General features: G+C 43.0%; 2 protein-coding genes across 2 annotated transcripts in view; both read left to right on the forward strand.

Moving 5' to 3' along the window:
* Positions 1-18,494, forward strand: part of LOC114794630 (usherin-like) — a 37,372-nt gene extending 18,878 nt beyond the window's left edge. The window contains exons 10-14 of the mRNA XM_028987313.1: positions 964-1,318; positions 11,423-11,650; positions 12,261-13,780; positions 15,534-15,855; positions 18,330-18,494. Coding sequence (XP_028843146.1) covers positions 964-1,318; positions 11,423-11,650; positions 12,261-13,780; positions 15,534-15,855; positions 18,330-18,494 — 2,590 coding nt within the window. The remainder of the gene's footprint in view (positions 1-963; positions 1,319-11,422; positions 11,651-12,260; positions 13,781-15,533; positions 15,856-18,329) is intronic.
* Positions 18,495-18,507: 13 nt separating this feature from the next.
* LOC114794958 (usherin-like) lies at positions 18,508-25,418 on the forward strand. Its single transcript, XM_028987869.1, has 9 exons — positions 18,508-18,537; positions 20,304-20,542; positions 21,442-21,659; positions 21,913-22,089; positions 22,235-22,318; positions 22,411-22,646; positions 23,165-23,236; positions 23,715-23,942; positions 24,084-25,418. The coding sequence occupies exons 3-9, from the start codon at positions 21,611-21,613 to the stop codon at positions 24,171-24,173; spliced, it is 936 nt and encodes a 311-aa protein (XP_028843702.1). The 5' UTR covers positions 18,508-18,537; positions 20,304-20,542; positions 21,442-21,610; the 3' UTR covers positions 24,174-25,418.
* The last annotated feature ends 1,515 nt before the right edge of the window (positions 25,419-26,933 follow it).

Raw genomic sequence — 26,933 nt, forward strand, 5'->3', positions numbered from 1 at the left:
TGTTTATTACACATTTGTTACATAAATATTATTGATCGTACATATAGAAGAATACAAATATGTGTGGGTAAAGTCCTCTTTACTGACTTGGTGTTGGTGACTTTACTGACTTGGGGTTGGTGACTTTATGGATTGGTGGTGGTAAAACTCTCTAAATGAAATGGTGGCAGTGGCTTTGCTCATGAGGGCGGATGGGGGCCGCAAATCTTTCTTTCGCCTCTCTTTCGCTATCTCATTCAACAGGAGTCGGGACCCTCCCTCTGGGCTACGTGATGCTGCTGAAGGATTATACCGCTGATATCTTTTCAATTAGCTGCTCTTCTATATCATCTTCTCTTGTTATCCGCAGCTGGGCAGGAAAGGTTATTTCTGAGCCACATGACAGCCGTGGCCTACCTGGGCCTACTGCATCCCATAACACACACACACACATGCAAGTCTTGGCACCCTTTCTCAAAATGTCTGTCTCTGTTAATAGTTAAATGAGCTGAAGGCATATTGTTGAATTCAAGATTTGTGTAATTGTGGAAGGAAGACAGAAACGCCAATACATTTGATTTCTGAGGTAACATTAACCAAGGTTCCAGAATTTATTGAGGCATGGCTTGTTCCCAATTGTTGTTAGGATAGGTCCGGAACTGCTAATTTCAAAGCTGTTTAAATTCTCAAATTCACAGACGAAGTCTGAGGAGCCTATACGCTGTAAAACAAAAAAATGTTGGGAAAACGTAAACAATTTAAGTTCTCTCAACTTCACCCTCATGTAGTTGTGAAGACTAAAATGTTGCCTTAATTTTTTAAGTTTTGTAGTTTATCACAGTTACATGTCCATAATATCAACAAATATGGGCTCTTTGTTCTGTGTTCATCACTGTAGTGCCTGTGTATCACGTGAAACTAGAACTTTCTATTCATTCCATCTGTTTCCACTTGCTGAGTGTGTCCTCTGTTGTTCTCATACAGGCGGCCAGTCAGAAGTCGACAGGAACTTCTGGTCTTCATTTGGTCTCAGGGACCTCTGGAGTTCATCGACGCCTCTGATGTCTTGCAGCCCTTCACTGAGTACGAGTTCCGGGTCAAAGCTAGCAATGCCCAAGGCTCTGTCACCAGTCCCTGGGCCTCCACCCTCACTTTGGAGGCCGAGCCGCAAGGCATGACTCCACCTTCAGCCTGGCCCACCAGCGCCTACGCTCTCCTGCTGAATTGGACCAGGCCTGCCTCACCTAATGGAGTTATATCCCAGTACCGGGTGGTGTACCAGAAACGTCAGAGTGACCCAACACTCAATGCCTCCCCCATCATTGCTGTTACAGTGCCGGTAGGAAAATCGCACATCACATAAACGTATTCAAACCCATTTAAATAATATTAGCTTTTAGAACTTCTACAACTGTCTTTTCTTGACTCAGAGCTCTTTGTGTTCACGGGTGGATGGGGCTGCTGGGTAGAGGGACATGTTGTGGAATAGAGAGATGTGCAGGCATGTAGCCGGTCACCACTCAGGAGGTTTGGGTCCTTGCTTTTTTTTTGAGGGGGGGCTTGTTTGTTTGGGCACAGCCTGTTGAGATGGTACCATCTGTTTGCCGTGGAGAGGCCTGCAGGCAGCCGAACAGATGCCTGCGGCTCAGGCCTGCAGGACCCCACCCAGGAGCTGCGCTCTTCACCAAGGCACAAATAGAATAAAGAGCTCCAGCATGCCCTGTCAAACGTCTTCAGATGTGAGCTGGCCGCTAGTGAAAGGCCATGGGGGAAGAGGGAGCCCCTCCATGGCCGTAATACTGCTGATGGGCTGTACATACATACAATGGGAGACACCCAGAGGCAGATTTGTGTCTGTCGGGGGTGCTGAAAAGAAGCATGAACAGGCTAAAGCATTTTATTTTAGCTCTTAGATGGGAAAGACCTATCTAAGAACTGGAGACTGCCATATATTTTCATGCAGTCAAGGTCATAATGGCAGGAACCTCATGATGAATTGTGATTGTCATTGTGACAATTCACGGTGCACACAGTGAAATGTGTCCTCTGCATTTAACTCATCACCCTTAGTGAGCAGTGGGCAGCCATGACAGGCGCCCGGGGAGCAGTGTGTGGGGACGGTGCTTCCTCAGTGGCACCTCAGTGGCACCTTCTGATTACAAGGCTGCTTCCTTAATCACTAGGCCACCATTGCCCCTGATTAAAAAAACAATATTACTCCACAAACCATCATAACACATCATATGGAGGACTAAAATAAGCAGTTAAAAGGAAAATTAGTAAACACTTAATGCTGTTTAAGCATAGTGCTGCACGTTTTCATATGTGCTCATGAAAGTGGACCAAGGGCTTGTAGACCCTGATTGGTCCAGGGTCTGGTCTAGGACAGGTGACTACTCGGAGTGCTTGGTCATAACCAAATAAATAGAATGGGAGTAACATTAGCCGTAGGGGTGAAGGTTGATCATTGACAAGTGACCGGTTTATAGAAGTTCAGAGACCATTAACATTGATGGAGCAATCATTTTGACTTCAGAGCAATTACCCAGATAGGACCAGGGCCCTCTTTTGTGAACGAGGTGCACTTGGATGTAATATTCGCTGTTATAAAACCAAATGATATTGTTAATATTTAACTGGACCTGGAGGGTTATTCCTAGAGCCCAAGAAAAGTGGTGTGGAGGGGATGCTCCTCCTCACATTCCCTCCAAAGCTATAGTTTTTTGGCAGGTTTAAATGAAGGCCCCGAGAAGGCAGAAAATGTAACATCAGTGTTGAGTCTGGTCTCATTATACTTCTGGGGTCTCATGAAGTTATGGAATGCAATGAAATTGTGCGTACATCCAAGGTTTAAATGGAAGATTTGAAATCAGCCTTCTTTTTAAAAGTCAGCCATAAAGCCTTCTTTTTAAAAAGTCAGCCATTATCATCTTTGTTTTTCTTTAAGAAAAATGTCTAGACATTTATAATAAATTAAGATTGTATATCTGATACTTTCTAAAGTAGAAGTGCATCTTAAAACAAATGAAATAATTCTGCAGATCTGTATTATTCACATCAACAAAGCAATGACACAATGTTGTAAAGTATGGTACAGTAAATTCTTCTTATAAAGCACTGAATGGTGTGTATACATTTTATGACTTTTCATTGTGTGAACAGTGTGTGAACACCCATCAGGACCACAACCACAACAACAGATTTTCTAGTCGTGAGTCAGTGTGTTGAGACTTAAATTTACACACACCTCTCTAATCAGCCCGGAACTACCACAAATATAACTCCAGCCCACCTACTAAAAAAACTCTCTCCAATTCCCTCCAGCATGTGACTTGTTTGTGTGTTGAATAATTCAAGTTTTTTCCCAGTGTTCGTGTAGAAACCTGAACGTCACAGAGGACCTGGGAAATTGTTCTGGAATTTTTGCTCTGACCTTTGAGTTTGTCAGTCATAATTTATACCCAATGTAAATTACGCCCTTTAACCTGCCTGATTTATATTTAACTGTGGTCACAGTCATTTGTCAGGTGACTTCATCTGGACATTTCTCCAAGTTGGTCACGAAACGCTGCTCTGTGACACACATTGAAGTGCATGACATTTGGTTGCAGGTGTGTATTCTTTGTGCGTCTGTGCGTGTGTGTGTGTGTGTGTGTGTGTGTGCGCATACATGTCCCCAACTTGGATCCAGCGTCTGTGTCATGTGGCTACCCTTTGCACACAGCTGATCTCTGTGCAGAACTAAATATTTCCAGCGGTGCGTCAAAGGACACCGTTTTCCTTAAACCTGAACTTCTCAGTACAGTTACTGGGTTAGAATAGAAAAGATCACTTAGTGTGATGGTGTTAAGTCCAGAACAAATTAATCTTAGTGCGTGGGACTTGACAATGTTTTTAGAATTTACATTACACATTCTGCATTAGCAGAGAGTAAACAGAATTTTTTTAAATTAATAAGTAATGTCATATTAGCAAGGACACCTAATTTGTTAATATAAATGATTAATGATCATATAAATGATCTAGTATTTTGGTAAAAGGGAAGTTCCTGAACAACCCATCCTTGAAATGCGAATCAGACACCTCCAGTCACATGGTTAGATTACTGGTAGCCACCGCTCACGTCCTCCGACGCATGACAAACCTAAACTCTGAATACAGGCTCCCTCCCGCCGAGGTATCATTCTGGAGTAATTAAACTCTACAGGCTAAGCAGTTTCCAATGCAGCCGGCCAGCGCTGCATCCCTCCCCCATCTCTACACACAATAACTGCTCCGAAGGGGAAGGACTCCAGGTCCCACAGAGGCGTGCTGGTCCCCCCAGCGAAACTCCTGATAGATGGAGGCCTGATAGACAAATTCATTATTTTGGAAGCAATTAATGAACGTCATGGTGGACAGTCCTTTATTAGCACCTCCCTCGCCCTCCTCTCTCTCTTTTGCTCTCAGCATAATTTACAGTTTGCCGCTGTATTCTCTTGGCAGTCCTTTCGGTTTCTTGACCTCCACCAGGCTGGTTGGTGGTGAATGCGTGACGTCAGGTGGTTTGCTTTTAATCAAGGCATAATTAATTTTCTGCATATCCTCAGCCCTCGTGAGTTATGACCCTGACCTGGTAATGGCTGCCGTTGATTTATTATTTCTTGCGTTGTCATATTTGCAAAGGGATGGTGGGCTAATTTTTCAGCACATCCAAAATTAAAAGTGCCTTTTTGCCACTTTCTTCTCTGCCTCTTTCAGTTTTATCTGCTGATTTTTACAATTTATTGAAGTTTGGAGAAAATGTGTTGTCCTTGAATTAATCACCCGTGTTTCATCTAATGAGACATTCTTCTTTTGCTGTTATGATTTCTGGAAATGGCATGGAATGATAATTTCTGTGGTATTGTTATTTTCATTCAAAACAAGGGTTTTAAAAAGTCAAAGGATTTGTTCTGCTTAATGCCATTTTGGTCAGTAAGCACAAGTTAAGTTTGGTCTTTTTTCGTTCAGTATACCCCACTACGGTACGGTTTCTCAATTCAAAGCTTGCAAGACACTTAATACGTTTGGGCATATAATTCTCCAACATCCCTGAGAAGTCCTTAATTGTCACACTTTGAGAAAGTCCTCTTATTTTAAAGGGTTTCGCAGCTAGACAGGATTTAAACATGCGTGAGCTGGTGCTTTAAATGGGAGTGAATAAAAATACGATTAGGGCTAATCCAATATAATCTATTCACATTCTACGTGAACTTGGAGGGCAAATGTGTTCAACGTCATATAAATATGTTCTGGTCATGTCATTAGTTTGGCGGGGTGCTGTATTATCAGAAGTTCTGGGAGTGACTTTTAAAAAGTGTGTCCCTTAATTGCTGTATTTGCCCATATGTAAATTATATTCCATTGGCAGCTGAGTATTCCTCCCACAGCAGCACAGTGACTACTAGATGTAATGCTATTTCTCCTTCTAGAGAAAATTAAATATGCAATCATTTTTCTTGGTTAAGAAGCCTCTGTGGTCACATTTTTTGTAAGGCTCATTGAAATGTGTCAAGTCCATTTATTTGTGTTTATATTTAGCTTTTTTTATTATTAATTAGTTTAATTAAGGTTTTTCACTGTTGACTGTCTTTGAAGTATCTATTTAGGTTTGTGTTGTATAGTAAAAAGACGGTTCATAGACATCACACTTTTTAATGGGCAGGATCCAATATATTATACCATTTTTTTTCTATGCGCCTACATAATGCTCCAACCGGGATGTGTTCCTCGCCTGATGGGAGGTTTTCTCACTGGTGTGGCACACACACTCACACACACACTCCGTAGCTGTAAGTGGTGTTTGAGATGCTTGAGAGCACCCATGCAGCAGATGGTGTGGTGTTCAGTAACGCTCGTCAGTAATGTTCAGCGGCGTAGCTGCGGTGAGGTGTGTGCCACACCTCGTTCACTTCTCTCTCTCTCTCTCTCTCTCTTTGTATTTTGGGGAAGCTATTGATCCCTGGCTGAGGCGTGTGTGGAGCGTCGTGCCAGAGCCGTGTGATTAATGGGGGCATAGCGGCGATGGGACTGAATGAGGGTACGGAGCGCAGGCGGTCCAGCCCGCGGAAACCTGGGCCCATCACCATGTGCACAGACGCCCCTCATTACCAAACACTTATCAAGCCTACATGAGAGATTAGGTCAGGCCCACTTCCACTGAGCACGGGGTCCGGCGCTCCAGCGTGCCAGTCCACTGCGTCTCCCCATCGCGCACCTCTCCTCTGCTCCCTCCGCCGCTCTCTCCCTCTCTCCCCCTCCTGATCTTTCCAGATGTTGCGCAGCGGCCTCGTGAGAAAGCTGCGAAGGGAGATGTATTAATACATCCTATTGATTAGATCAGGACCCCTGACAGTCATTTGCAGCGATACCATCTGGCTGCTGTTCCAATGCCTTCACTGAAACAGGATGTGACACCTTATTAATCTCAACTCACGCGGTATAGACAGTTTGCCTTTCCCACAGAAGCCGGGCTCAGTCGGAGTGGCAGAGAGGCAGGAGGACCTGAAGGGTGCAAGAAATTAAGGTTATTACACAAATTGAGCCATATGGTCCAAATATTTCAGAGCTGAAATTTACTAGGCAATAAAAATTGCTGCTGCCTTCCTAATGGTGTAAATTACAGTTTAACCATGGCTCTAATGATGTCCTTCTGCCGCCTGTAACCACTCTAACATGAAGGACATTGTTTAAAAAATACCCCGAAAAAAAAGGAGACAGAGGGGAGGGGGAGAAATGCCAGCAGCATGTTTACAATCTGTTAGTTTATCATTAAGAACACAGTGAATTCTGCATAAGCATAATGGGCTGCGCTGGAGCGTGTCTTTCAGCAGACACACAGATGCACATTTCATAAAAAAAAAAAAAAAAAACGGTGGCAATGGCGGCACTAAGATCCGAGCGGCATTCTGAGCAGGTAGCGACGGCCTGTTCAAACAGAATGGGCCCTAATAACCCATTCATTAAAAGGACAAACACCCCTCTGAAGAGCCTCGTGTTTTAATTGAATTGGTGGCTGGTCGGGTCGCGCTCGGCACTCCCTCTGATGCCACGGCTGCCTGTTAATGCTTTAGCCGAATGCGGCTTCAAGTGTACTTTGAAGAAAGGTCTGTTAATGTTAAGTGGCCGAGGCTTGTTTTTGTTGGTCTTGTCATTGTGATCTAATTAGCACACTTACGGCCTTCCGCAGCAAATCAAGTGAGTGTGTTTATGAAGGACCTTGGCTGCTCTGCGGTGGAACAAACAGAACATTTTTTATATTCATTTCAAAGAATTATGAAAATGAAAAACAAAAGTTGAATTGCAGTTTATAATGATGTAATGTCTCTGCCATGTAGACACAATAATTTTAAACACCGGTAAATATAAGATTTCTTTTGGCAATGTATTAAGCTCATCCTTATACACAATTAATGACACAAAATAGTGTAGTATTTCTGACGGGCAAAAAAACGAACTAGTTACCATTCATTCTCTTGTTTTATCCAACTTGTGCATAAGATAAACACATTTACATTAACAGCATTTATCAGACGCCCTTATCCAGAGTGACTTACAATCAGTAGTTACAGGGACAGTCCCCCCCTGGAGCAACTTAAGGTTGAGTGTCTTGCTCAGGGACACAATGGTAGTAGGTGGGATTTGAACCTGAGTCTTCTGGTTCACAGGCAAGTGTGTTACTCACAAGGCTACTACCACCTTGTAACACAATAAATGCCCGCTTTGAAAATATTGCTGTTCACTAGAGTTTTGAACATTTTAAATGATTTTGAAATTGTTTTGAAAGGGTCAATGTAAAAGTGCAAATAAATAAAAAGGAAAAAAGTGAAAGTGATTTTAAATGCTAAATAGTGCTAAATAGTAACAATTAAATAAGTGTCTGTGATTTAATCACGATTAACCACATTGTTGTGCGCAACATTCAGTAATAAACTAAAACTTAAAATAAAAACGGAAAAAAATTAAATACCAAAATTGCAGCACAACAATGATTTTCCATTCATACATACGTCATTAGGGCCCAAGCGGCAAAGATGCAGGGCGGCCATGGGCTAGTCGAAGTACCGGTAGCAACCCGCTGACGGGAGTGGAGGTTTTGCTAGCACCCCCTCGTGTCTGGTGAAGCTGAAATCTGGTCACATTGTTGTTGTTAGATAAGCAGTTTTTACTGCGTTGGTCTATATTGCTGCCTGAAATATTTGCACAGTATTAAACAGAGTGCATTTATATTCAATAAAACACGCAATTCCAACCTTGTGCGTTTCTCCCCATAGTTGACCCCACTCTTGAGCCTGCTGTGTGTGGCTGCCCCGTCCGCCTCCCCTGCCCTGCCTGGTTGGAGAAGAGGCCGTTATTGGACGTGGGGATGGACGGAGAGGGGGAGTGCCCTTGTGTTCAGTGCCGCTGTCGAGCTGAGAGGCCAGTCTGAGAGGCTCATCAGCGTCCGGCTGCTCTCCTGATTCAAGTGCCCTCGGCCTGATTTCCGCTTTGTCTTAGCACACATCGTTGTCTAAACAGCTAAATAATTAGCGGCGGCCGAGCATTTCAGACTCCACGAGCTGCACTCAGGGACCCGGGCGCCTGTTTTATTTTTCACTTCGTGGCTTGAGAGGTTACATGTTTTTCAATGGCGTGATGAGAGATGGTACTTCCATCTGCATGTGTGTGCCGCTGTGTGGTTTTCAAGTGTGCCGTTAAAGGGGCTCTGAGGAGTGTGCGAGATGGAGAGGCAGTAATGTGAGGAGTTAGGGCTAATGATGATGCTCTTTGATATTGGCCCCTTAGGGTCACACGGTGTCTGTAATGGGGTTAGTCTGTTCATGTTCATGCTATGCGTTGTTAATAATATATTTACATTTGTATATCCGTGTATATTTGTAGACAGATACATAAATTTACATTCTTTTCAGAAGTCCAGAAATACAATAAGTGGTGATGGTCACAACATACACGTGCATATCCCTTGGTTACGGTGTATGGTCTGTTTGTAGAAATGACAACCAGCACGTTTTGATTGCCCCGGCCCCCTTATCCTGACCCAATCTGTGGCCTCAAGCCGCCAAAAACAATCATGGCAGTCAGTGTGAAGTGGGCATGTCCATGTGATATTTCCCAGCAGTCAGCTCTCTTCCTCTTTGTCTGCCAGAGAGAGGGGGGCAGTCCCAATGACACACACACACACACAGCCCATGGACATGAAATGTACTGCCATGGTCAACCAGAACCAGCTTTGATTTATTTCACCTTAAGGCGAATTTTTACATTTTCCTCATCAGGAATCACCTCAACAGATCATTTAAATTGAAAACATAGCGATAAACCTAAGGTTTGATAGGCTTCCTTAATTAATTTATTTATTTATTTATTTATGACAGGCATTACCTATTATTTTTTTCAAAGTAAAGCCAACAAACTTATTCAGCCAACTTCCATACAAGAAGGAGTTTCCCCAAACCAGGGGCTCCCAATCCTGTTACTGGAGACCAATAGATTTTTCTTCCCAATTTTCTGTACTTTCAACCTGCCACATACACCATTAAGCTGTTAACAATGACCTGATTTTAATTAAGCAGTGGTTTGAATGAAAAATCTCTGTCACGGTGGTTCTAGGTATAGGATAGGATTGCCTTGTGTTAAAATCCTTGTGTTATCATTGTTCTTCATGTTATCATATTACACATAATAATATACGGTGCATATGATCTCTGTGATACTGATTCCATTTGTGTTCAGTGTTGCAATTTGTAATCATTTGTATGATGTGTGAATATTGAATATGGAACGAGAAGCTGCTGTATGTAAATGAGTCAGTTATACACCTTAGAAAGGTCAAGAATCTAAACTATTGCCAAATCAGCATAATTGTTTTGACAAATACACATTGTTACTCTTAATTAAAATCATCCCGTCTCTACACACTCCCACCACTGTCTGGGGAAATAATATATATATACACGGTGGGAATTAGTTAAAAGGAAAATCTTCTCCAGACTTCTCTTGAAATTTGTTTTGTCTGGGCTCATTTTTCTGATAATAAATATTGTTTTTATGTCACATTCACATGTAAACAGTCCTTCCAGTCTTCACTCTGCATACCGCATATTGAAACGGATTTACGGCTTTGCATCATTGAAATGATTTCATGTAAAAAATGGTCTGAACATCCTCCTGGAGACCCACATCCACACACCCAAGCACCAATGAAAACTTAAACACTTCCACTTTCACCGATCCAGCGCTGTAAACATTTATTTAGAAATCTATAACAAAATCAATTCTCTTAGTTGTTTTTTAATGGCCGCCTTGAGTGTCTTGGATGAGCGCGCGGGCGGCTGTTAATATGGAGGGTATGCGCGTTTGGGAAAGTGTTTGATAGCATTGCCATCTAGGGGCAGCAGATCCATCGTGGTGCTAAAACAAACTGTAATGAAACAGCTGTTGCTATTGACAGTGTGCATATGTTTTGTGTTTTATAGTCCACATGCTTTCCATAATTCACAGCATAAAAGCTACCTTTAAAAGTCCCACTGCTTCCCCACCACGTAATGGGTTTGGTGCCTAAGCTGTCAGGGGAAGATTATTGTTTGCTCTGAAGCTTATGGTGTTGTTTTTTCTGGCACTGGTTAAGTGGGTGCGATTGCAAAGACGCCGCTTTGCTGTTTATTTATTTATTTCTATTTTATTATTAGGATTTTTTTTTCCTTTCCCACTCCCTTACTTGCGACAGGGCAAATATTAATCCTGTTTGCAGTTTAAACGCGTGTGGGGGGAGAAAAAAATAACTATTTACAAAACGGTTATCAGAACATGCATTCTGCCAGCTTTGTTCTGTCTCATCTAAACAGCGCCGCCGCATTATGCAAATGTTTTTGAGCGCAGCCACAGTGTTGAGCTGAGCTAACTTCGGGAAAAACATTGTGATTAATCCAGGCCCGGGCAGGAGGCAGCGTTGTGCGTGGCACATCCTGGCACTCAGCAGCGATGCGGTCATTGTAGACACTTGTGCCTTTTGAAAGCGTGGCTCTGTGTTGAAAATCAATTTCTGAAAAACACACTGCAGTTAAAATAAACAGACACGTGCACACAAGTGACAGTCATGTTTTCAGGGGACTCAGAGTGCCACGGGGTGCTGCTTGGGATGATATGCATATTTAGAATGTGATGAGTGTGTCCAGAAGCTTTGTTAGGAAACACATCCTTTGGGAGTCATACAGTGCTACTTTTTTTTCATTTCTGCTTGCAAAACATTCTGTGTTCATATTAACGCTGCTGGTTTATAACAAGATGTTACATAAAATATGAAGAATGCATGATTTAGGACCAGTAATGCATTGTTTTGGAGTTTTGGACCACTAGAAAATATGCAATTGCTAGTAGATGGGAATCATGCATTCATTTTTTTTAATTTTCTAATTATTTTCAGGGAGAGGTAATGCAAGCTCACGTGTTCGGTCTGGAGCCACACACCACTTACAATGCTCGGGTGGAGGCAGTGAATGGGGCAGGCAGTGTGTCTAGTCCGTGGGCTATGGTACGCACCATGGAGGCCTCACCCAGCGGCTTGGCTAACTTCAGTGTGGAGAAGAAGGAGCATGGCAGAGCCTTAATGCTGCAGTGGCCTGAACCAGACACACCTAACGGAGTTATTAGGGTAGCTATTTCTTTCATTTTATTCTATTAGGGTTCATTCATTTTTACCGTTCAGTCTTGCATGCTGAATTGTTTTGTCATACAAACGAAAAGCTTGAAAAGCAACGTTGTGTCTAACATTAAAGGTCCCCTGACATGAACATTTTTTTATATATAGGCTTATTGGTCCCCTAATACTGTATCTGAAGTCTCCTTCCAAAATTCATCCTTGGTGCAGCATTACAGTCCCACAATTAGAATTCCCCAGGACGCACCGTTTTAGTGTGTGTAGCTTGGTGGAGATAATGTTTTAGGGGAGGGGTGGGAAATTCTCTGGGTTGAAAAAGCAAGAAACGAGAGGTAACCTTTCCCCTCATGATAACATAAGGGGACAAATTCCAGGTCCAACCGTCTGAGCTGCCGCTCGATGAACGGCGAAGCAGAATAGCCAAAGCACTCTTTACACCTATTGCCACTTCTAGCCACTGCAGGACCATAGACAGGCTAGGAGAACTGTTATTAATGTTAAATAATCTCACAAAGTGATTTTTTTATGATAGGGGACCTTTAATATTGTCTCATGGTAAAAATGTTGTTCTATAAAGGTCATTAACAAATCAGTGTTTCCACAGATGTATAACATTTACAGCGAAGATAATCTGGAGTTCAGCGGTCTGTCCCGGCAGTTCCTGTTTCGCCGGTTGGAGCCTTACACCACATACTCTTTGGTTTTAGAGGCCTGTACACAGGCTGGCTGCACCAGAACCGCCCCTCAGCCAATAACCACAGAGGAAGCCACTCCCTCATCCTCGCCGCCTCCCATAACTCCGCAAATTAAGGACAGTAGCGTGCAGCTCACCTGGGTCCCACCCACACTGCCTAATGGTAGGATACTCTATTACCAGGTGATGGGTGTGACCGTGGAGGAGGGCAGAGTCATGACTGAGGATGATTACTTGAAAAGGGCAAAAGTCTTCTTCACAGAGAACAACACACAAGCCAGCAGCTTCTCGTATAATGTGACAGGTCTGCTACCGTGGACCAGATACAAATTTCTTGTGCGAGTGGTGAACTCAGCGGGCCACGCCGACAGCCCCTGGGTCTCTGTGAAAACCAGACAAACTTCACCCAGAGGCCTCTCCCCACCTACTATAAGCCATATTGAAGGAAACCCCTACAAGCTGCTAGTGTCCTGGACACCCCCAGCAGACACCAATGGTGTTCTACTCACTTATAGAATCCAACGGGACAATGTCAGCTTCCATTTTAGTTTTGACACCAGTGTTCTAAGCTATACGGATGAAGACTTGATGCCATACACTACGTATAGCTACGCCATAATTGCATGCACCATAGAAGGCTGCATAACAAGTGACCCCACCAACACTAGAACCCTTGAAGCTCCTCCTGTGTTGGTGGAAGCTCCATCAGTTGAAGATCTCACCGCATACTCTGCAACAATCTTCTGGAATGCTCCGTTGATTCAGAATGGAGAGATCACGTTGTACATCCTCCAAATAAATGGCGAAGAAATTTACCAGGGAAAGAAGCTGAAGACGCAAGCCTCAGGTCTAGAACCACATAGATCTTATGAGCTGAGACTAAAAGCTTGCACAAATGGAGGCTGCACGACCAGCAAACCCACAGCTATACAGACCATGGAAGCTCCACCCACAGGTCTGCATGCACCTGGGGTTAAAGTCACTGGTTCAGAGTCGGTTGAAGTTAGCTGGAGAGAGCCCGACCATCCCAACGGTCTCATCACCAGCTACGAACTGAGGAGGGATGGCCAGCTGGTATATGTGGGCATGGACACCAGGTACCATGACTTCACCCTGCTGCCCAGCATGGAGTATAGCTACACTGTCACCGCCAACAACAGCCAGGGAACCACCACCAGCCCTCAGGCTGTCGCCAAGACACACCCCTCTGCGCCTTCTGGTGTTGCACCACCAAAACTGCAGACCACAGGTCCTTCAAGCATCCTGGTCGAGTGGGACCCTCCTGCCCGAGCCAACGGAGTGATCATCAGCTACTCCGTGTACAGACGGGATCCTGCTGAGCCCAACATAAAGCGCCACATTTTCCCACCACACCACAGCTCCTTCCAAAGCTGCTCGGTGGCTCTCACAGGCCTCAAGCCTTACTACAGGTATGAACTTATCCAGAGACGGCCTCATTTTCTTGCATGCAACTAGTGTTGTTTTCGTCACTCAACGAACAAGATGCAAAATAAATGCTGGTCATGACAAAATATATAATTCATATTGTTAATGAATAAAAACAAGACTAAAAGTGGTTTGCAAAAAAATATATATACTAAAATATCTTTATATTAAATAACATTGTTATTTCTTCATTTAATCACGTTATAATTATGCAGTATTTTGTTTCCTGTGTCTTCCATCCAGTTGAAAATTAAAACAGGCCACCAAAAACAGCTATACATGCAACATGATCACAATTGCAGATGATCACATGAACATGCTGCAGACACTCTGGCTTCCCATCAAGGCTACCTCACCCAGTTGCTCTTGCTTATGCAAACCTCATCATCATATGGCTAGCATTTACAAAACGACTTATAAGAATAATAGAAGGAAAGAATTACAATTTTCATGACGAGCTAATATTATTTTTTTTTTATGAAAAATAATTATTGACTACTTTTTCATACATTTCATTATCACCCGTTAATGTCAAGGTGCACAAGCTCACTGTTTGTATTGTCCCAAATTACCCACATGTGCCCTGTGCCCTGTGTTACGTGTAGTAATAGTATTTAAGTTGTGCCTTCCCATCACTCCCCTGTTGTTTATTAATCTGTGTACACGGTGCCCAGAGGGTATTACGTTTTGTGTTTCTGTCCCCATCATCCCCAAAACCATGTAGTCACTTCTGTTTATTATTAAAATCATGTTTTTCACCACTTCAGGCACATGTGCCTCATGCTTCTGTCATGGCATTCCAATTTACCAGAGAAGTGACTGAGCCTAAAGGTTTTATTCCATGCTCTTGTGGTCTGAAGTATATTATTTCAGCATTCTTTGAACAGAAAGCTAACTGAATACATTGGAAAACACATATAATAGCTGTCATATTGATCAGCAAAAATATATTGATATTTTATGAATTCCCTGTTTACAAGGTGCTGTTTCATCAACACCTTTACTTTTCTTGCTTTTATTTTATCCAATTTTTTTTTATTAAATTACTTATTAACTGTGCAGCTCTGGGCATTATATTAATACATCTGCTCAAATTACGTGACAATGTCTCTGTGAAAGTATGAGTTCATCACGTTCTGTATATTGCAATAACGACATAGAGGCAGATGATCAGAGAGGGTACAGAGGACGAGTGAAGGAAGGAAACGAGTCAGCCTTGAGGCTTTTAGTCATGTTACCAGGCGTTGTCTTAGACAAAGCCAGTGAAAGACAGAGACCCATTCAGATGCAGTATGATTAAAGGGAGCCTGGGCTGGATAACGTATGTTGAAGAGAAATGCTGATAAGCTGCGGGATAATAACAGCTCATCGGCTTTATCATCTCCTGATCATGACCTCTCCCAGATGACCTTCCCTCTATTCTGCTTCTCTCCTTTCTCTTGCAATCTCTTGCTCACTTCTCTCCTGTGTTGAAATAGCATTGACCTACCAGAAATCATCTCTTTACTGCCTTTATTTTTGTGCTTATTTTGCATTTTGTGTGAGAAAATAAAAGAGTTCTTTTATTGTCATGGCTGTGTATTATTACCAGCAGAACCGCTTTGGTGTTCTTAAACTGAGAAGGGATATCACTCTCTAATAAATGTGTAATAATGTGTTATAAATAACTTTAAAATGTTCCATTAGAAATGTTTTGGGAATTATTGTGTGTAAATGGGTTCAATGTGTTTTCTACAGGTATGAAGTGCGGGTGGAGGCCTGCACTCTACTAGGCTGTGCTGCCAGTGATTGGGCCTCTATACAGACACTGGAGGCGCCCCCTTCTGGCCAGAACGCCCCACTGCTGGATTTGCAGACAGAAACCAATGGCATTCAAACTCTTTTTCTGCTGTCCTGGTCACCCCCAGCTCAGGCCAATGGGAAGCTCCTCCACTATGAGCTGTACCGTAGGCAGGTCTTAGAAAATGTTGCCCCTTCTGGGGCAATACTGGTGCATCGAAACATTTCTACCAGCTACCATGATGCAAAACTGCTGCCGTTCACTACCTATGAGTATCAGGTAAGCTATAAATTCTATGAACAAATGCATAAAGCACCAATAAAAAAAAACATAATACTGTGACATTCTCCTAAAAATAATGAATTAAAGAAAGAAGCAGCATACAGCCTTCAGGGAACAGATCACATGCACCTTAAATGTTAAATGTAACCTCATACATATTACGTGCATGTTCCTTGAAAAAGGGGAATGTTTCAATGTACCAAGAGGTGTTGACGTCTCTCTTTGAGTCATGGCTCAGTTCAACAGCACCGACCACTGGCGAGTACTCCCTCCTGCAGACAGGTGTTTAATCTGGATCCCATATTCATAGCACCAGTGCACCTTGCGAGACCTTTCCTAATTGACAGCGTACCCTTTAGAGCAAAATAACATTAGCATTTGACTGTCAGGCAGTAGAGGCGTGTGTAGCAGGGGTAAATTGATAGAGTTTGCCTGATTGTCTCGCTTATTTATGAGCACTAATTTATGACATGTGGCGGGCGGAGCTGAGTGATGATGGACACCGGGCACGGTGATAAATCAGAGCAGGGCACTCATCGTTACCACATATCCCAACGAATTAGCCGTGCTTGTATTGGAAAGACCTTTTAATACCTGTGGTTCCTTTCCCCAAGGGATGGTCCTACCTGGCGATATGAAGCGGGGGTGGAGAGGTCGATCCTAGTGGTCCGTTAGGTACCACATCTATTAGTCGCAGCAGCTTTTCTTTAGAGCTGAATTAGGGGTTGTAGCATCAGTGAACTTCTCTGTTCTGGTTATCAGGCAGAGCTGCGATAATGTGCATTTCCACAGACACATACTCCACAGAATCTGCAACCAAGGACAAAATTTCTAAAGAAAATCCTTCTCATTTCAATAATAATGGTTTTAATTACTCCTCAAACCATGTTTGCCCCCTTTTTAATGACGAGTGCATGGCGTGAACCTCACTAAAGATGCAGTCTTATTTTCTGTGTGGACGCCTGTCCATCAGGACTGTTCGATGCCATATTTTTATTTTCCCATAATTACCCTAATTACAACTCAGTATGCATGCAATGCAATGGCAGTAAAATGTCTGCTCCCCTTGCAAGGACACAGAGCTCTCTTTGCGGCTCTCGAGAGACCCACTTCTACCCACCACGGTGCCATTCAGTGCTGCCAGTGACGCTCTGGCACTTTATAGATGTATTATTCTGCCATGAAGTTTCAGGGTTTAATTACTCAGAAAAGCAAATAAAGCACATAAACCAGAGTTTCAGATGTTTTCTGATGTCCACTGTACTGTTATGCTGACGTTTATTTAAAAAAGCTTATTTCTTCCACCTCTCCTAGCATTGATTGATTTGAATGTGAAAGGGAAGTTGTGTGTGCGTGTGTGTGTGTGTGTCCCTCTCCAAAATGACCTTTTCTTCACCTGGGTGACAAGATGGCCTTTCCATGACCCCCTCCCCCCACCTCACAGCCCTTCCTTGAGAACTGACACTCAGGGCTGACACCCGGCTCCAGCAAGAATGTGAATTGTCCAGCCTTCATCATGGTCCTTGTGTATTGCCACTTAGATCTATCATCCTGATTGATCACTTTGTAATTGCCTATTATTGAGGCTAATTTAACCCTATACGCTGGAACATCCATCTGCCGGCTCTATTACTTCTGACAATCTACAAATTACTTACCCATGCATCTGCTGACCCCAGACTACCTTTTCTGTTATTCATGTGTAATTATACAAATTCTGGCTGATAAATAAGATTAACTCTCCTTCCATGTGTTCGTTTACTCCCTGATGAAGGTGAAATGCAATTTTCATGTAGATTTGTAGATTTATTTTTCAGGGCATTTCAGGGCATTTGTGCAAAAATGATCAAGCTGATGTTTTTGCCACATATCAATGGCACTGATGTCCAGGCTTCATACTGAGTCTCTGTTGGGAGGGAGCTAAAAAAGTTTTACAGCTTCCTCCTCTGAAAGGCGCCAGAGATGGCCCGCTGGGGCTAAGGTGACCCCTCGTTATGGGGAGAAAATGTGCCCTGTCTCCATACTGTCTGCTTTCTCTCCTGAGCGGGTGTCAGTGTCAGAGCTCCCTGCAGGTGTGGGACAGACAGAGTGCGAGGGAGAGAGAGAGAGAGAGACAGGGGACGTCTCAATACAGTACGCTCACCTGTGGCACCAAACATCACCACTGCATTCTAAAGCCTGGTGCGGTGTGTCAGCACAGCTCCACTGACTGTTTCTCATTCAGGACAGTTGTGCTTCAGGACTTCAGACAGCCCCGTTATCTATAGAAACCTCCATTCATGCAGTGTTTTGGTTTGAACTATTATTCTACTTTGGAGATTACAGAGGTGTGCCGTTTTTAGAGCAAAACTGAGACATCGCTGCATTACTATATGTTAGTATGTAAACAGAGTTTATATGGTGTTGAGTGTGGAACAGTTGTTTTGTGGAACAGTTAAGACTGCATCACGTAATATGTTTATTCTGTGCAGGTTTGGGCCGTGAACTCTGCAGGCCGCTCTGGGAGCCCGTGGGCTCGCGGACGCACCGGCCCTGCCCCGCCCGAGGGGGTGAGGCCCCCAACCTTCTTGCGTATTCATGCCACCTCTGCTGTGGTGGATATCAGCCCCCCCCGCCAAGCCCAATGGCATTGTTAGCCTCTACAGGGTGTTTGCCGAGAGCAAGGACACACACCAACTGGTACAATACCTGCACTAACAAACATTTCAGATCCGTCACTCAAAAATGTCACTAGTTACCTAGTTCTCATTCTCATTGGCTGCTTGTTTCCCCTTGGCAAGGCAATACGTTTTTTTGAAGCCTCTGTTTCACCACTACACAAAATCTACAAATGTAAATATATTTAAATAGTTGTTTTTGGCGGAAGGTCTTAATTATAGTTTTAGCCAAGTCTTTGCATTAAGATGTCATTTTAGTTTTTATTGGTCACATCCATACTCATTGTAGTCTATTGAAGTTTCAGTTGAAAATTCAGTCAGAATTATCCATGACAATTTTAGTTTAAGTCAACAAAAACTGATGACATTTTTAGTTTAGATTAGTCAATGAAAATTGTAGTGTAATTCTATTTAACCCAGTTACATATAACAGTTACCCATATACAAGCAATTAGTAAATAGACAAAAACTAATTTTTCTTGTATGCAAACCCATTTCACAATTTAAAAATGGTTATATTGTTATAATTATTGTTATGTTATTGTTACCTTATAGGCTCAAGAATAAACTGCATCCATTCTAGTGACCACATTTGTCTCATGTTTTTTGGACACATTCTTTACACTTCATTGTAAAGAATGTGTCCAAAGGTCACTTTGTCTTTTTCGCCCAGCCATCTGCTAATCCACGACCAAATATCTATGACCCAACACAAGCATTCTCAAATGTAAATAATGCACAAACAGGGATTGAGGAAGTGATTCTGCGTAATAATAAAGCAATTAAACAAAAGGACATATCTCCTCGTCTCATTTTCGTCAAAAGTAGTTTTTATTTTGCAAACCAAATTTAGACTCGTTTTTATTCATCAACAATATCAACAATATCACATGACCAGCATATACGTCTTGTTTTCATCACATAATAAAGGTTCATTGACAAAGAAATTTTGTCAAAAAACAGCACTATTTATGTCCTCTGCTTTTAACTCATGAAATGTGCTCGGGGGGCGGTGTGGGGATGGTGCTTTGCACAATGGAAAACCTCAACCGGCAACATTCTGGTTACCTGTCCGCTTCTTTACCTGATACGCCACCACTGCCCCCTAAATATTTAGTTTGAAGTATTAAGTTTGCAAATCCATAAGCTTTAAGTAACGCTGTGCAACCCGCACTGATGGAGGAACTGCAGGGGTTCTTAGGCCACAAAATAAACCCATGTCGGAGGTCATTTCCAAACTCAAATGCAAGTTTTATTTACTTTGTGTTGCTTTTAGATGCAGTTCTTCACAGTTTCCCTGATTGCACCTTAACTACCCCTTCAGAGTGGCCTCTTTTTCACAGAGAAGATGCTAGATTTTAGCAGAAAGCCGCTTGGAGGTGTTTATCTGATGCAGTTATTGCACCATTTATCTCCTCACCACCCAGCGCCAAGCCCATTTGTCCGAGCAACTCTGAACAAGCACACCTCCACTCAGCAAACTCGCCCAGTTTCAGTTATCTCACACCCATACACTCACCTACACAACCTCACATACAAAATTACAAACACACACAAGCCTCAACAACACAACAAATCTACTGCTCAGCATTTAGCATTTACACAGTACTGCAACACTACTGCAACCTCTAACAGTGAGAGATTTTCATTCTTTAACAAATTTCTCTCAATAGCTACATACTGCATCTTCATGGATTCACATTGTAAGAAATAAGAAATTGAAGGCACTTCTCTCCTTGTTTACCTTCACGCTCTTTTCTCTCTTTTCCCATCCTCCTCTCACTGCAGCTGTCTGAAGGAACCTCTCGCCAGCAGACCCTCCACGGACTGAGGCCCTTCACCCTGTACTCTGTAGGGGTGGAGGCCTGCACCTGTTTCCTCTGCTGCAGCCGTGGCCCTGTGAGTGAGCTCCGCACCCAGGCTTCCGCCCCGGCCCAGCAGGCACCACCACGGCCCGTCTCCTTCACCTCCCGCTCCGCCTTGGTCGAGTGGGACGAACCCCTCTACCCCAACGGCATCATCGAGAGGTGACAGCAACGACCTTGTAAACCAGGCGTGTTCACACCTCTCACAACCAGCCAATTAGCCAGTCTGCTCTCGGGTCTGGGCCGTGGCACGTTTCCCGCACCAGTCCTGTACAGCGGAAAGGAGGACAAATGCCTCCACCTCAGAACCTCAAGTATCACTGTGGAAAAATCAGGGCTGGCTCAGTTTTGTAACCATCAAAAAAAATCAGGAGAAGAAGCACTGCTCCTCATTAATATCAACAGTTTAATATACATAAACCTTCTACTTTATACTCTTTTTGGCTATGTTCACATAAGGCATTGTTTTTGTCATTGTGATACACTGCAGCACAGGACGTGGTGACACACAACAAAATGTGTCCTTTGCTTTTAACCATCATCCCTGGTGAGCAGTGGGCAGCCATGAAAGGTGCCCGGGGAGCAGTGTGTGGGGACGGTACCTTGCTCGAGGGGACCTCAGTGGCCCCTTGATGGTTTAGGATTTGAACCTGCAACCTTTTGGTTACAAGCCCGCTTCCTTACACGCTAAGCCACCACTGCCCTGTCTGTAGAAAACCAAAATATTCAGAAATAATTTAACTGGGTTTCCACGTCAGAGTTGAGGATCAATTGTGTTTAATGCCATCAATTTATGTAATTAATCAAAATTCTATCCATTAATTGTAGCTGATTTTGACTGATTTTGCTTAATTGATAAGGCATTAATCACAGTGCAGAAGAGGATGTGTAGCATTAATCATTACATACACAATTAGAATAAATGGGCTGAAGACAATGTAAGGTCAATAACTGTCTGAAGACCTTGTCCATGTTACCAGCAGTATCAAGGCAGCATGTCAACAGGAGACCGTTTCCATTTCCCGGTCGTCACTGTGTGTTCTCTTCCCTGGTGTCTGTAGCTGTGAGCTCCACGTGCGGACAGCCTGTCCTCAGCCCCAGCAGCCTGTCCCCCTGCCCTGCTCTCCTGGTTCTATAGAGACGCGGTTCATCGGGAAAGGCCAGAGCTTCAACATCAGCGGCCTGCAGCCCTACACCAGCTACGACCTCCGCGTGGTCTCCTACAACAACATGGGCAGCGCCAGCTCCCACTGGACCCCCGTCACCACCCTGAAAGAAGGTGAGGGTGATTTTCCTTTAACTTTATTTTTATTGCTTTTTTCATTTCATAAACCACACACAGAAATGCAGAACAAAACAAAAATACAAACAAGAACGAATGAATAGTCTGGAATGCCTTATTTTACCGATGTTTGCATACATACACATGTTCATGCATCTACAACCACATGTACATATCTATATATATTTCAGGAGGTGTTTACATTCAGTTCTTTTTAGGTGAATGTGGCTTTCAATGTACCTCTTTCCAGCTCCCCAGTATAAGGAGCCCTTTCTGGTCATCAGTAACCTGACCACGGTGTTCCTGGACTGGGGCGATTCTTTTGCGCTTAATGGACCCTTGAGGGACTTTGTGCTGACAGAGAGTGGCCTGCGGCTCTACAGTGGCTTCCACAGCTCCCTCTACATCCCCCGAACCTCAGACAAAAGTATAGACCCCCCGGCACTCACTAACACACAAGTTATATAAGAACAGGGCTTCGAATATGATTACATACACATGCAAAGGTTGAATTAAACCCACATTTGGACTGAGGCACATCAGGCATGACTGGCTCTGTCTCTCTGTCTCAGCATTTTCTTTCCAGGTCACGTGTAACACAGACAGCGGCAGTGTGAGTTCTCCTGTCATCAAGTACAACACAGCTACAGGCATTGGTTAGTCAGGCAGCCACGGTGAAATCTAGAACACAGCAGACCAAAAAGTGACTTCACATTCCGTTTCAAGTTTTCTGTCTGTGTGGATTCAGGACCCGTGGAGCCCACAGACGGGGACAAAACCAGCCTGCATGCGTCCGGCCTCCGGTTTTACTCAGAGCTCTGGTTCATCATACTCATGAGCTTCCTGGGTCTGCTGCTGCTGGCCCTGTTATTGGGCCTGGTTCTGAGGAGAGCCCTGAACAAGCCTCCGTTTGTAAGAGAGCGCCCCCCACTGGTGCCCCTGCAGAAGCGGAGCCCAATCTACCCACCCAGTGACTCCTACCTGGTGAGAGCCTGAGCCTTCATGATATTTTTTACACATACCAGCATCTAAACAAAGATTAATAATGAACTGTGTCTCCTCTGACATCATTTTTATAAGATTCATATTGCAACGTTGCACTGTTTTCTGATATTTTCTGTTCGATCTTTAATCTTTCTTCTGCATCTTCTCCTGTTTTACTAAACTTCAATTTACTAAATTCTTCCACAAGAGGGCGATGTTGTGCTTTTCTCAACACATCTGGCTAAAAGCACCATCTTGTGGCCATCTGCGAACGCTTGCATATTTATGGAATTACAGATATATGAGTCTCGGTTAAATCTGATATTTTCTATTTCAATTTATTTTCTCCGATATTTCTTTTTCATTCTTTCCTTTCACTTGGCTGCTGCTCTTCAGAAGCCCTGCTCTAAGCACTGTTCTAACCACACCTCCACCGCTCTACCTGATGGAGGGATGGTAAGCTCACTCACTCTCCCTTCTCCCTTGTCCTTGACGAACACATGCCCCTCTGCTTCCAGTTTGACTCAGTGCCTGAAACCACTGACTCCAGCAGCACCGTCACCCTAAAGGGCTTTATCATGCACACCGAGGTAGAGTACAGGTCTCTGGGTAACTGTGGATGAAGCTCATAATGTATAAGAATGACTAATATACTAATATGCAAATAACACAATACATGATATTTAGCACAATATGTGCTGTAGAAGCTAATGAATAAAATGCAGCGTGGAAATTACATTTGGACCTGAATCAAGGTGATTACAGTATGAGCATTCACCCTTCACTCTCAAGCTGTATATAAAGCATGTACAAGTTTTAAATGTGTGCACTCATAACCAGCATGCTGGGTAATTTATACTATTTTCATCCTCCTCTTTAACATCACTTTTGTCTTGGGTTCCAATGGGTCAATGGGTTCCATTCTTTGCCTGTGAAGACATTGGATAAATTCTGTCTCTACTGGGTGGTTAGTTAGTGTTTGTTAGTGAGTGAATGAGTGAGTGTAAATTCTATGGCCTGATTCTGCACTCGCCAGCCCAACTTCCTGCTTCTGTCTTCTCACCTCAGGGCCTGGTGGACACCAAGATCAGCAGCTGCAGCCGCAGCGCCATCCACAGCTACCCATCAGCCACCATGTCCGTGCTGCGCGTGCCCAGCCAGGGCACACTAAGCCATGGATTTTCCCAGAATTCCCTGCACCGCAGCGTCAGTCAGCTGATTGACACGCACGACAAGAAGTCGCTGATGGACGATGGAGGGTGGGACGCGGCAGTCCAGAGGACTGACAGTGGCATGGTGAGGCTGATAGTCAGCCTTGTGCTTTATGAAATATAATTTCCCCATCACATTATTAAATAAAGGCATAAATGTAATAGTGTAAAATTCTTTATGTGGATCATAATACCTGTCTGCATCTGTCTCTCTTTCTTGTTACAGTTTGTGGGGGATGAGGAGTTTGTTGAGTCGATCAAAGGCTACAGCTCAGTAAGGAAAGAGCACACAGTGTTTACAGACACACACCTGTGAAGGTGAACAATACCTGCATATAACACACACACACATATATACACACCTACACTGATAATGCCTGAAAGGTTCCAGACATCGTTCCTCTGATTTGTGGACTTCCTGAAAGCTCATAAATCCACTTGACACCTTTAAGAGCTTTAAAACTGGAAAATATTCATTTAAAATGTTACAGCCGACAGGGAGGACTTATGATTTTACATAGAGTTGTCCTTGTTAAGTGTTTTGCATTGTAGTAAAAAAAAGTGTCCCCTGTTCCATAGCTGACCCCTTTTATAGCAGAGTAATTGATGTTTATAAAGCCAACATTTCCCATTTAAAGCTCTCATTTGGAGGCGAAGCCCAGAAAAAAAGTATAGCTATGTGATGAAATTTCCTCATCACATTTTCTGCCTGTTTACAATAAGTATGTGGCATGATGTTAGTGATCAATGAAACGATGATTTGAGAGGTCACCTGTAATGATACACACTTTCCGCTTCCCTGCCGAAAGTTAGCAGCTGTGTCTGAAGGACCAGGTCCTGCCTTGATCGCGGCCGGTCCCTCAGGCCTTTATTCCTGAGTTTACTGCTGTAAACTTGTGCCTACTAGAGCAAACTAGCGAAAACGTGAAAAGCCAACAGATTTAAATGTGTCTTAAATATGACTCATTGTCATTGTCAGTGTGTCGTACGTTTTGTCTGTGCCGTGAATGATGGGGAAACGCAGGACTGGAGTTCATTCATTCTGTTGTATTCTAAAACGTGTATTAATTATTAAGAGCATACCAGCAACTTATGTACAGCTTTCCTGAATATTTATTGTATGGGACCGTTTTTATGTAATAAGTCAGTATTATTTATTGCTATTTATGAGATTAGTAGCACGTCTGAGCTTCTTTTTTTTTTTTTTTGGTAATGCAGTGCTTCCATCTGAACTCGGAATGAGATACGATGACAGCTGTAGGAACAAAGAGGACTGTTCATAGACAGTCCATGTTAAAGGCCAATTTTAATAACCCTATAGTATTTTTCTTCCTGATGTTTTATTTGTGCTGTGCTGGTCCTTAGTCGTAGCTCTGCTGACGTCGCCGCAAGTCCTTTTATAAATGTTTAATATACAGTATATGTTTGTGCATCGCTCTAATGAGAGTTGTAACCAAAATATTTAATGCTACTTCTTTTTGCACTTAAAAAAAAAAAAAAAGACACAAACACTGTATTATTATTTTTTCTTTTATATTGTGTAATAAAAGACATTAGAGAAGCAAGCTACTGTTTTGTTATACAGAACATACACGTACCGGTTTTATAATATAATTACATGTCTTCATGTTCATGGATCTTATCCATCAGGCCACGTTTTTCACATTCATAATGCTGCCTGCGTCCCTCATGCCCTGCATTCAAGCTATTTTGGGCCGTTACTCTGTATTACATTTTTAATATTCGTCAGTCCGTCATCATGTGACATATCAATTGGTGTTCAACCTCGTCAGACAACACAATCCCACAATTTTCCTCTGTTCTCTCAAACCTGTCACAAAAGGGGTCACAAAAAAAACTACTGCACCAGGGTTCACAATTTCTGAAATGGGACCCACATTAGTATATTCAGTATCAGCTGAGGATGAGAGTTGACCCCATTCTGAGGACGAGCCCATGAGAAAGGAGAGTGTATTAATGGGGGGGGAGACAAAATGTATTTCAAAAGTGTATTTCAACAATTCAGTCCTCTAACAAGATGGAGATGGACATTATGAATGCCCCAGATACAGCGTCAACAGATCTGGGTTAAAGGATATGCTTTACTTTTTTTTTTTTTTTTATTTAATCAAAATATGAAGCTGATGACCTGCAGAGTTGCAGCTTCAAATGTCCCAGACCAAGACAATGAACACGACGTGACTTTAATTAGTGAGTGAGCTATTCAGGATGATTTTCAGCTAAGTGATACCAGTACATGTACAGCCAGGACACCACTGGATGCCACTCTTTTTTTCACCCTAACTGTGGGATAATAGTGCAATACTGCATACACTCTCCTTTTCAATGGGGAACTCTTCTTTTTTCCCTTCATATTCATGCATCAGTGCTATGATGGTGTACTATTTCATACACTAGTATTAAACACATATATATATGTGTGTGTGTGTGTGTGTGTGTGTGTGTGTGTGTGTGTGGATTATATATATATGAGAGAGAGAGAGCATATGAACTAAGCAATACAAATAGCATTAGCCTGTACATTTGTAGAATTACTTGTAAACATGATGACTATACGTGGTTAAACAGGAAGTGATAATGGGCAGCAGTTTGTCTTTAACTGGTGATGTTTGCCGTCAAAAGCTGCCGGTTTTGAAAATGTCTCTTTTATATACAGTACAGGCCAAAAGTTTGACCTTCTCATTCAATGTGTTTTCTTTATTTTCATGACCATTTACCCTGGTAGATTCTCACTAAACTATGAATGAACACATGTGGAGTTATGTACTTAACAAAAAAGTGGAGACCTGACCTCCACAGTCACCGGACCTGAACCCAGTCCAGATGGTTTGGGGTGAGCTGGACCGCAGAGTGAAGGTAAAGGGGCCAACAAGTGCTAAACACCTCTGGGAACTCCTTCAAGGCTGTTGGAAAACCATTTCAGATGATGACATCTTGGAGCCCATCGAGAGAATGCCAAGAGTGTTCAAAGCAGTAATCAGAGCAAAGAAACTAGAATATAAAACATGTTTTCAGTTATTTCACCTTTTTTTGTTAAGTACGGAACTCCACATGT

This window comes from Denticeps clupeoides, chromosome 1 (genome assembly GCF_900700375.1).
Source record: "Denticeps clupeoides chromosome 1, fDenClu1.1, whole genome shotgun sequence".
Taxonomy (NCBI): Eukaryota; Metazoa; Chordata; class Actinopteri; order Clupeiformes; family Denticipitidae; genus Denticeps; species Denticeps clupeoides.